General features: G+C 37.6%; 1 protein-coding gene across 3 annotated transcripts in view; it reads left to right on the plus strand.

Moving 5' to 3' along the window:
* The window catches only part of EEF1AKMT2 (EEF1A lysine methyltransferase 2), a 74,687-nt gene that overhangs the window by 23,845 nt on the left and 38,207 nt on the right, over nt 1-12,635 (plus strand). For 2 of the 3 annotated variants that reach the window (XM_059053989.2, XM_059053987.2), the window contains exon 6: nt 468-558. In XM_059053989.2, the coding sequence (XP_058909972.1) occupies nt 468-558 (91 nt within the window). Of the gene's footprint in view, nt 1-467; nt 775-12,635 lie in introns of those variants that run through there. The other variant, XM_067024399.1, reaches the window with a different exon arrangement.

The raw sequence follows: 12,635 nt of genomic DNA on the forward strand, positions 1-12,635 counted from the left end.
TTCATTTTTATTTCCATGTTACTTATCTTCTCTGTATTAAGTGCCTTTATATATCTGATTTGGATTAATTGACTTACTACACATACATATGCACTCAAAACAGTGCCGGATACATGATAAGACCTCAACACATGGTAATCTGCTTCCTACAACTAGATGGTAAAGGAGGCCACTGGAGATGCAGAGTTGAAGGGATGATAAACCGGCGTGATAAACAGGATGGATGGAAAGCCTCTTTTTTCCAGTTTGATTTTGTCTGTTACTTGTTCATTTCACAGTGTTTTTGGGTGTATACACATATACACATATAGTATATAGGATAGAAGATCATAAAGTGAAATTTAGTCACAGTTTAGAGTTTGGAATCACGTAATTTTGTAAAAGGTTCAAAAGTACATTGTTAATACAAATATCCCTTAACTGTGGGATTCAGTCCCTAATAAAAGTATTTTACTTTTGTCTGGCAGGATTTGAACTTTTTGAAGAGCTGCGGACACCCAGGTTCAGCTTTGGAGGCAGATCTGGAAACAGTGTAGCAGCATTGGTTTTCCAAAAAACGTGAGACTTTTCATTGGACAAATTCAGTTAGCTTTTTTAAAGACGCTCTACATCAAAGTAAACCTAATACAGAAAATACAAGTGCAAATAAATGTTTAGTAAGTACACAGGATGCACATGTTGAATAGATAAAATGGGTTGGTAAAAGAAATCATGAGCGTGGAAGTGGTTCGGTTTCAGAGACCAACCAAGAATAATTAAAATTTTTCTTTTGTATTTGAGATGTAAATATTTTTCTTTCTGCTTTAAAAAAATTTCCTGTAACTGCTGAACAGTTAAAAACTTTAAAGCAGTAAATGAATTTACAGGTAGTATGTATTCTTGATTTTTGTGCCTTGGTAAAGGTGAATTGAATATAGCTATTTATGAAGATATGACCAAGCTATTCCAGGGCCAGAATAATAAGCCAAATGACTTTCTTAATGTTTTATTAGACTATTATAAAACATAGTATGATATTTTGAGTTGAATAGTGGTTTTTAAAAAAAATTATTTAATACCTGAGAAAATCCCCCAGCCCTTATGTGTATGGTTAAACAAAATCAGATAAATGTATCAGTTGATCAAGAAATATTTATTGAACTTGTATTTTGTGGCTGATGATCTTCTACACACTGTGAGGGATAAATAGTAGAAGGAAAGACAGCTAAGAGATACTGTTATATGCTGGCACTAGGTTAAGTTGTATTATCTTACTAAGTCATTGAATTCCCTCAATATCTTCTCGAGGCATGTATTACTTATTCTTGTTTCTACATATCAGATAGCTAGTACAGGATAGAGCCAGGATTCTTCTCTGGGTCTGACTCTAAAACCTATTCTTTTCCTCTAGCGTATTTGCCTCTCAGGTCTAAGTCTCTGCCTTTACGGCATTTACAGTTCAATTGGGGAACTAGGACCCGTATATCCAAAATTCTGTTAGAGAAGTTGGGCAGTTATTTTTAGGAGATCTGCAGCTCCCTGTTAGTGACTGTTGATCAGTGGACTGTGAGAATAGTGAGTCATCCTTCATTACTTTTCACCATTTCCCTACTTGTCTTAAAAGACTTGCGTCATCAAGAACTGAACTGTATCATTCCTCTGTGAGAGGTGGTGTAAGTTTTATATACAGACACCCTCAGGAATACAGGGACAAAGATGTTCTAGTTAGGGGCTGGTTAGCAAGAGGAACAGTTTATTTATGAACGTTTTTGAAGAGATAAGTTTTATTAATCCTTAGTGCCATTTTGTATTTGGGCTAATAGTTTAATAGTGGAGTCACAATATGAGTTTTTAAAAAGTGATAATAATTTTTATGATTTTCAGCTTTGGGGGCTTGTTGGGTTACAGAACAAACAGAATTTTTGTTTGTTTGGCAAATGTTATTCCAGTACTGAGCAAGTCTAGCATTACACCCTTTTTCTTTTCATTTTTGTTATGGGGAGGGGTGGGGGGACAGGGGGAGGAGAAGGGTGGTTTGATTTAGATCAACATTAATCAACCATTAAGATTACTGTCTGCCTTGCACAAGATAACTGAAGACATTTACATAAACTTTCAATACAAATAACATTTTTGCAAAAGCTTTAATTTTTAACATGTAAAAAGTGAGAAATTACTTTAAAATATCTGTGATTTAAACGTGTAAAATTGTGTTGATTTTATAAACTAGACATGGGATCTTAAACCATAGAATCAGAGTTTTATAATTTATTGAGATCTTGTCTTTGTTGATTTTACATTAATGTTTCTTGATTTTAAACATGTAATAGTATATAATTACTTTTTTAGAATTCTGAGTTGTTACGTATATGCTATTTTAAAGCATCGATGGAACAAAATAGGCCTTCTGTGCAACCAGATTGAGACAGTGGGTTGGATTCACTGATAGCTTGGAGGGGGCCTTTGTTGAAAAGCTCCTTGAGTCACTATTGTGGGGGGTATGTGTGTTCCACTTGCAAAAATGTAGGACGTTTTGGGGGGAATCATGGAGCTGTTGATATGGTTAGGAAAAGGGAGTTGTCGTCTCTTATCAGTTTAATCCTGCTGTAAATCAGCCTCTCAGAGATTGAAATCAGAACAAATGGAAGGTCCAAAAATGCTAACAATAAATTATTAGTATTTTCAACTAATACCACACTTTAAAAACCAGGCCAGTTAATGTCCCCAAGTTACTGAAACAAGTCATAAATACATTATTATTAAACTTAGTTTTGTTAGGTCATATGAATATGTGGGTAACTGCGAAAGAAATTACGCAGTTATGAAAGGGAGCAGTAAGTTATGTAGTGAATGCTGTTTTATTTGGATAAGAAGTTGGAATTGTAATTTTATTACATCAAAGGACACCCTTATTTTGAGGAAACTTGTTTGAAATGCAAACGAGACTTCTCTGTGGAGCCTGCACAGAATTGTTGCTTTTCATGATGATGTTATTGCTGCATAACAGGCCACTTCTGTGTGTATAGGAAGTGTGTGTGCAAGTCCAAAGGGATTGGAGGCCTGAATGGGTGCGTTACACCAATTAACAAATAGAAAGTTTTCAGAACATTTTGTTTCAAGCCAGGTGCACAAGTTCGAGTTGCTTTTTGGGACTGGCATTTATGTATTTGAGAATCAAACCTGATACTACTCTTGGCAGCTTGACTAAAGCCATTTTACAATAAGTACAAACTGTCCTTGAATGATTTATTCCCTTTGTAGTAGCAACGAGTTTGCCTTTCTTCATCTGTGATTATGTGTGCAATTTTCTGACTATTGGGGGGAGGAAGGGAGGTAAACATATATGAAAGATTTTTATTTTTGGTATGAATAAGTGTTTCAATTCACTTATTATTTATTGTTAAATTTCCATGATACTGTAATGCATTACTGTATGTTGACCTTCATTCACATTCATCCAGAGTATAATAGAAACCTTAAAGAACCTATATGAGTAATTAAGTTTTATATGGCTTTGAAATAATTTTTCTTAAATTGATATGCAAAGAAATAGAGTATCCCTGCCTATGTGAATAGACTTTGATTTATGTTGTCTTAAATAATTTTATTTTATATATTTGTGTGTGTGTGTGTGTATGTGTGTCTTGTAGCCTACAATGAAAATATATGTAAATGTGAAAAATTAGTTGCTTTCCAGATCAGCATTCTACCACTGCGGGGAGACCTGGGTTTGATTTCCTATTTTTTGCACTGTGAGCTAGAATGTATGTGCTCCAGAGACAGCTTTCTGCTTTGAGAGCTAGAGACCAAATGTCTTGTGTTCGCTGTAGTAACCTCTTTAGTTCATATTGTGTGTGTGTGTGTGTGTGTGTGTGTGTGTGTGTGTGTGTGTGTGTGTGTGTCGGGGGGGTGTTGATGGGGTCTGAAAGGAGTCTTGTCTAGTACACTTCACTGGAAGGAGGCTGCCTATGACCTAGAGTTTGACTGTGGGAGATGAGGAGCATGGTATGTTGAAGGACAATTGCATAGTGGGAAAAAAATTAGGAAACCCTGTCATTTCTCTTAGCTAGGCAGAAAACAGAGATGTCCTTAAAGAAGGGGGAGCACATGAGCATGTTTTATTAACAGTTAATGGAAGAAAATTAATGCTAATTTATTCATACATACCATGCAATTTGTTAGAAAAGTAAAAGAATAGTTCGAAATTCTTTGGTCAATTGATGGATTCCTATGTTAGTGGCATAGAAATGAAACTCAACATTAAGCAGACAAATACCCAAGCCCACGGGCTACATAAATGCTGAATAAAACCAGCTCTACAATGGAACTCTGAAAAGCAAGGGGTAAGAAGCCTAATGAATGATTGAATATGACCTTAGCAAAATCCCTGGAGTGTTGTTGAAAGATCATTCATTTCCAGCTTAGATGTCAAGATGGGCTCCAGTAACCAGAAGAAAAAAGAGAGCTTGAGTCGGTACTTACTGAGTTTTAAAAATCTTTACAACACAGTGCATTAGACTAATCATTAAAAGGGCTTCTCTAACAGCTCAGCATTTTGAGCTGTCACTGTACGGACCTGTGGTTTAGGCCCAGGGAAACCAAATTAAAAAGATAGGAATAATTCTCAAGACATGAATGTATCAGTATCCTGCTTTTATGGAGTAGAACTTCAAAAACTGGGATGTAGAGGCTGGCAGAATGCACTTTTGTCATGCTGATACCATTGTAAGAAAGACTTACAACCAAGAGATAATTGTGCCTTAAAGTATTTGCAAATTACTTGCCTAGTTTATTGGAGGAAGATATAAAAAAACAAATCTACTTTTTTCATTTTTAAGTGACCCTTCCTGAAGAAATGATAAATTCTTCTATATTATATTTTAAAATATGTGTTATTACTGCATCAGGAAATGGTGTGTTAGTGAGTGAGCTTTATTGTACATGCTATCCAGAAGCTTTTTAAGAAAAGCGAATCTAACATACTTGTTTTCCCAAATACCTAAAAATTTACACATGAGCCAGCAATTAGCATATTCTGGATATTATCTGAGGAGCTTAGAAAGAAATAATGAAATACTCTGAATAAGGGGACCATGAAGTGTATTTATCACTCTTCATTAACATAGTTACAGATGAAGCAGTTTATCATTATGTGATCACAGCAGAATAGAAGTGCTATTGGAATAGTTGTAGTTCCCTTGTTATTATTGCCTTCCTTGCTGCTTCAAAGATGAGGGAGTAGTCAGGATGAAGAGGCTAAATGCAGAAGAAAGTGGGTGCTGCCAGTTCGCATTTTTCTCCTAACCCCTCCTCTAATATGAAAATGTCAGTCCTTTGTTCCCATCTAATTTTAGTACATCCTGGCTAAAAAAATGTTAGGATGATTTCCAGCCATGGAACTTGGAGGGGTGGGGTGGGAGAGGGGAAGAGTAGAGGAAAGAGCAGTTTACATTCCATATCCGTCTGCCTTTCTGTGACAGCATCTAGCCCCTACTCTGTTGATTTTCGTGGTGAAATAAATTTAGATGCACTGGAGCAGCACTAATTAGGTTTTCCTTCCATGTCCTTAACAAGAAGTCTAGTTGGAGTCTGAATGGGGAAAATCATAATATGGTATTTAATAAAACATACTGGGCTGAATTAAAGAGCTGTTTGCAAGTTTGGGAAGAAAGGCCTGAAATTGTGAGTGAAAACTACATGTTGTGTGATTTATAAATAGAACCTTTGTGATTCAGTGAAACTGCTTTTATGCTATGTCTTGAATGAGAATAATATTTGTTGATTTTTGAGAATCAGTCATAAACAAGTCAGAGCTATTTATTCCCTCTGGAATATACTCCATAATATGTTCCATGTACTGAACCTCACTATTAAATAAGCCTCACCTTTCCAAAAGTTTGTTCATTTTAGTGAGCTAAGGTTTCCTCGTGGAATCTTTATATGATAAAGACATTACATAGCCAGAACTGAGAGATCATTTTGTTAAGTCCAGTTGATTAATGACTTAATTTGCAACAAATGCACTATCAGATTATTTTCTGAACTTGAAATTTATTTTGGTTCATTTCATTTTATAGTACCAGATAATTTGTCTTTAAAATCTGTTAATAGAATAAATATGAGAGAGAAGTGATTTTTTTTTAAATTAAATTTTGGAGAAAAAAATGATTGGAACCTAGACAAGTCACTTTCCTTTTCTGGGCTTCAGTTTTTCTCTCTGTGAAACAAGGGTGTTCAGTAGGTGATATTTAAAGTTCTTTCCTACCCCCGTATTAGTCAGCTTGGTGTGCCATTGGCTTGGTGGCTCAAACAGAAATTTATTTTTCATAGTCTGAAGACTGGGAATTCCAAGTTCAAGGTGCTGATGAGGTAGGTTTCATTCTAAGGTCTCTTCTCTTGGCTTGTAGGCAGATGGGTGCTGTCTCCCTATATGTTCACATGTTCTCTTTGTGCGTGCTTGTGGGGAGAGAGTGAGCAAACTCCCTGGTGTCTCTTGTAAGGCTCTTGAGTGTCTCTTATAAGGGTGCTAATCCCATCATGAGGGCCCCAACCTCATGACTTCATCTAACCCTAATTACTTCCCCAAGGCCCTATCTCTAAATACTATTTCTTTGGGTGCTAGGGCTTCAACATAAATTTCTAGGGGTCACATTCAATCCATAATAACTGCTGAAGTTGATCTGAGGTTTAGAGAAAGCTCACAAAATAGATTTCCACTATACATGGGGTGTTTAAATACTCCATTAGTTAAATATCAATTGTTAGGTCATTTTCTGATTCTTTTAAACCAAACTATCTATTCATGTATATGAAAAAATGTGTGTACATATAATAAAACATTTGAAGCAATCACATGTATTTTTTCAGTCTAAAAACGTCTTTGTGCATTCATTGGTAAACTTTAGGTTTGAGTATTGATTGCCTCCGATATATGTTTGATAATTCAGTTTGTATTCATTTGACCAGAGTTGTTTTATCTGAGAAACTCAGAAATTTACATCTAATTTTTTAGTCCCACCTTAATTTTATATAAAATTATGACAACCTGAAGAATCTCCCTAATTTGATTCTTCCCTACCCCAGACACACACACACTACCACTGTGCACTCACAGATGACCTTATTTACCACTTGAAAGGCCCATGGCTTTGAGATTTCTACCTTCTCATGCTATACAGAGTGTAGTACATGGGTCTTTCCTTCTTATGCCTTCTACCTCTTTGGGCTACTGTCAATCTGTCCTAAAACTGCTTACCCCCTCAATGAAATTGAAGTATCAATATTTTAAACGTGCTGGCAAAGTGCCTAATGTATAGTAGATGCTTATTTCAAGTTGGTTTCTCTTTAGTACATTTCTTTGAAGCAGTTTGATATAGTGGAGAGAGAAGCAGTTGTGTAGACTCTACATAACAGGGTTGTGAATATTAAATGAAAAAAATAAATGTAAATCATCTTAGCATGATTCTTAGCACACACCAGTGCCAAATAAATATTCTTTTCTCCAAGGAAACCTTCCCATCAGAGTCAATATATTGAATTGTTCAGGATTTTAACCCTCAGTGCCACTGAGTTAATGTATGCAGTCCCATTGTAAGGCATTTGTATTTTAGGAGCGATTAGATGAGGGGAGAGAGGCGAATGAGTGGTAGATAAGCAAGAGGGAAAGTTTGGAATAGGCGGGCCTTTCAGAACTTCTTAAGAAATCATACTGTATAGCTGCTGCTGCTTTAGTCTCTAGATAGGGCTGATGTTGAAAGCACCTTTTTATTTAGTTAAGGAATGAAGGCTAGATATCCTAATTCTGGATTTTCACGAAATGTCCTTTATGGTGTGTTTCAGCAGACTCTAAGAATACCCCTCAGGTTTAAGATCATTATCTGTTTTAGAGGTAGTTATTTAGTAATAAACGTAGGTATGATAGGGAAAATGTTAATGTGGATGCATTTGAATTGAAAACAAATGGTCAAGGATAGGGTGCACCTTCCTTCCTTAGGTCTGAACACCAAGGCATTGTTTCCACTGACAACTAACAAGGGACCTAAGAACAGATCCCCCAAATGACCATGCCTCAGGTTTACTGAGTTGTTGAGTCGGGTTTGGGTTTTTTACTATGCATTTAGGAAGCTGCGGGCTAAGATTTTATCATTGATTTCCACCTTGCATCATCTAGATTTCATTTCTTTGATCAGTGAGTCATGTTTGTTTTCCTTGCTGTAAGTTGAGTTAACAGTACCATTCACAGTGGCATTTTAAAGTTTGATGTTGGGCAATACTTTAAGTAGTTTATCTGACTTGACCTTGGTTTATGTTGGAACTGACAGTATAGTATGTAAAATACAGTGAATCAGTTGTTTATGCTAGTGTAGAAAACACTTGTTTTTCAGATTTGTTTATTTATTTAACCTTTTTATTGGTGGTTAAATGAATATCTCAGTGCTTAGAGTGCTTACTATTACTATAGAAATACTGGTCAGAGCAGTGTCACTTTCTCTAGTTAACCTCAAAGAGGTTAAGTCTTTGAACCATTTTAAAAAGTTCTACAGGGCTTCCCTGGTGGCGCAGTGGTTGAGAGTCCCCCTGCCGATGCAGGGGACGCGGGTTCGTGCCCCAGTCCGGGAAGATTCCACATGCCACGGGGCGGCTGGACCCGTGAGCCATGGCCGCTGAGCCTGCGCGTCCGGAGCCTGTGCTCCGCAATGGGAGAGGCCACAAGGGTGAGAGAGGCCCGAGTACCGCAAAAAAAAAAAAAAAAAAAAAAAAGTTCTACAGAGATGAGGTCAGTACGAGATGAGTACGTCATCAGGATAGAACATAATCAAAGCTTCGCTACTTTATTATTATTTTTAAAATAAATTTATTTATTTATTTTTTGGCTGCATTGGGTCTTTGTTGCTGTGCGTGGACTTTCTCTAGTTGCGGTGAGTGGGGGCTACTCTTCATTGCAGTGCACGGGCTTCTCATTGCAGTGGCTTCTCTTGTTGTAGAGCACAGGCTCTAGGCGTGCAGGCTTCAGTAGTTGTGGCATGTGGGCTCAGTAGTTGTGGCTCATGGGCTCTAGAGCTCAGGCTCAGTAGTTGTGGCACAGAGGCTTAGTTTCTTTGCGGCATGTGGGATCTTCTCAGACCAGGGATCAAACCCGTGTCCCCTGCATTGGCAGGCAGATTCTTAACCACTGCGCCACCAGGGAAGCCCAAAGCTTCGCTACCTTTAATTAGGTAGTTTAACATTACAGGGTTGAATAACTTGTTTTTTTAAAAATTTATTTATTTGGCTGTGTCAGGTCTTAGTTGCAGCACATGGGATCTTCACTGAGGCAGGTGGGATCTTTTGTTGTGGTGCGCAGGCTTCTCTCTAGTTGTGGTGTGCGGGCTCCAGAGCGTGCGGGCTCAGTAGTTGCGGTGCACGGGCTGTCTACTTGCGGCACGCGGGCTTAGTTGCCCCGCAGCCCCATGGTATATGGGGTCTTAGTTCCCCAACCAGGGGTCGAACCCACGTCCCCTGCATTGCAAGGCGAATTCTTAACCACTGGACCACCAGGGAAGTCCCTGAATAACTTGGTTTTGATCAAGGTGTTTCTTGTTTTGTTTCTATGTGAAAATTAAAAGATGTAAAGTAGTATTTAAAATAGCATGTCAGCTTCTCATTCATATCAATTCTTTTCTGTTTCAGGTCAGCTGCAGGTTATGCTAGGACAAAATAGGCAAGGCTGGTCCCTCTTACAAACAGTAATGGGTATGATAAAACAAAATATCTTTGCTTTCGGTTAATATAGAAGATTGACAAAGCGCCGAGAAGAGTGAAGAAATTCACAGGCTAATGTAATATGTGGGGCAAATGTCCTTTTCATACTGCTCCCAGGGATGTTCTACCATTGGAGCCAGAGACTAATTTTTTTCTTGATATTTTAAATCCAAAGGATTCAGTCTTCAGATTGGGTATTTAAACTCTGTGAAATCACAAGTTGTATCTTTCAGTTTCCTCTTACCTAATGAAAATGAAATTCACTCATCTTCATTTTTCTTGGTAATAGGCAGGATAGCGGTAGCTTTGAGCATATCACTAGGGATGAATTAAAAATAGATTTTTCTTGAGGCAGTGACTTATATGGCAGATAATTGATGGAAAAATTAAGTTAAATTTTGGGGTTAATATCTCAAATACTAAATCTGAATTCCACTAAAGAATATATGAGAAGGGACTTCCCTGGTGGTGCAGTGGTTAAGAATCCGCCTGCCAGTGCAGGGGACACGGGTTTGATCCTTGGTCCGGGAAGATCCCACATGCTGCAGAGCAACTAAGCCCGGGCGCCACAACTACTGAACCTGCACTCTAGAGCCCGCGAGCCACAACTACTGAGCCCACGTGCCTAGAGCCCGTGCTCTGCAACAAGAGAAGCCACCGCGATGAGAAGCCCGCGCACCGCAATGAAGAGTAGCCCCCGCTTGCCACAACTAGAGAAAGCCCGCGCGCAGCAACAAAGACCCAACGCAGCCCAAAAAAAAGAATATATGAGAAAAAAAATCATTTGAAGATGATAACATAACCATTTAGTCTGAGTGTGCTGTTGAAATATTTTCTATATTAAATTCAATGTATACAGCAGTATGAAAATGCTGTAACTTGTTTTTAGCTGTGTTTTTGGTGGAGTAACTGAGGCAAACTAGGTTATAGGTGACTAACCATGCTATAGTGATACTAGTTAGATCAGCTAAGATCATAAATAGATCAGGGAAAGGCCAGGAATTGATTATGCTTTCGAATCTTAGTATTAAAATAGTAAAAATCGGTTTGGGAAGTTTTACGTACGTCAGTAACTTTGAATATAGATTTACTTTGTTATATTTATTTTTGCTTATTTCCCATGCATAAACTTTTCAGTGTCTCTTTTTTCATGCTTGAGTTTTCTTTTAGCACATAACACTAATAGCTACTATTAACTCTGCAAAGAAAAAATAATATCAAATTGAAATAAGTTTTAACTGTTGCTCTGTTCTTTTTAGCTTACTTTACTCAGAGCTCTTCCATCCAGTGAGTTGCAAGCGTGACATTTGCTGTGTTTTCAGCACCTGCCAACTTGGAAACCAGGGTTTGTGCTCAGGACTTAGGCTTACAACCCACACTTTGTGGTGCACAATGCCGTCCCAGCTGGCATGCTTCTTACCTCAATGGTGCTAGACGTTTGGTTACAAAGCTGTGTAGATTCACATGCGCTGATTTCAATAGGCATTCCCCTTCAAGCTGCTTTCAACTCTCATTTTGTATCAAAGGAGTTAGATTGGTATCATTAAATTCACTGCTGTGCTTATTTTTCAATGAAAATAAATTCATTTTATTTATCTCTTGAATCAAAAAATAACTGTCTTCAAGAACCAAATTACCTCTTAAAAGGGTGTATCTATAGATATAGGAGATAGATTTATAGATCTATATCTATATATCTGTATCTATATGAGATTCCAGCCAGGGCTGTAACTCATTTTCATTAGTGGAAAGGTTTCAGAACGAAAGACAAAAAGAATAGAAAGGAAAGAACAGAAGGATTAGTGTGTCATTACGTGCTTATGTAGGTAGGGCTGTTAGTTGTAGCTGGATCATAGGTGTGGGAACAATTATAGAACTTATTTTTCTGAATAAGCTGCATAAGAAAATTGCCCCCATAGTAGGTTCAGATTTTTGGCTTCCATCAATAACCAAAAAGTTTCCATAGTTTTAAAAGAAATGTATTTCGCTAACTTGTTTTTAGTAGCCAATCCCTTTGAAAATGTTTCAGGTGGACTTGGTGATGTCTATCTTCCCATCATCTATTATAAGCAATTTTAAAAGGTTCTCCTTTAAAAAAGATCTTTTCAAATGTAGAAAGGACAGTGTGAAATGTGAATGACTGGCTTTTAATACAGCAGTTGTGACAAAGAGGCAGTGGCTTTTGGAAGCTGAATAAAGGGGTTAATGCACATGCATCTGCATACTGCTGTTGGGTCCAATGTATAACACGTTCGATGTCTGTTTCACTCACGTTGTTAGTCTAAAAAGAATGTTATTCTCAGAGACAAACCAGTTTATCATTTTTTAGTGGTGAGCTCTTTTTACAATCATAGGTACGGATAAATTTGATGGGAGAAACTGAGCATTACTGACTGGTACTTGCTCAAAGTTGAAAGCTCAGCTTCTTGTTGTTTAAACATCATATTTATCTGGTTCTGAAGGCACAAAAATAAAACACCCACTAACTACCAAGGACATTTCTTAGTGCATGTCAAAACCCAGTCTTTACCCTCCTCTGCACAAATTGTGCTTAGGTGAATACTTTTATTAGCTTGCTGATACAAGTTATAGTTGGTTACACCCTTTCTTAATAAAATCCACTCTTATTGTCTCCTGTTGCTTAAGAGCTTTAAACTTGGAATGGGGGAACCGTCTAGTATAGAATGCTACTCAGTTTGTATCTCCCAGGCAGTGTTGAGTGGACATATCACACATACCATACACACAGGCATTCCTTCTTTTGGTAGTTCTGCTTTGCGGGGAGCCAGGAGCCAGAAGAGCCAGTATTGCTGTGCTTTCTCCCTAGGTTCCATATATTGGTCTTGGAGTGAGATTGTATGTAATCCCTAGGCTGTTCTATGGCTTAACCAGGTTAGTGTTGGTTGATGATAATG

The sequence above is a fragment of the Kogia breviceps genome, chromosome 2, assembly GCF_026419965.1.
Source record: "Kogia breviceps isolate mKogBre1 chromosome 2, mKogBre1 haplotype 1, whole genome shotgun sequence".
Taxonomy (NCBI): Eukaryota; Metazoa; Chordata; class Mammalia; order Artiodactyla; family Physeteridae; genus Kogia; species Kogia breviceps.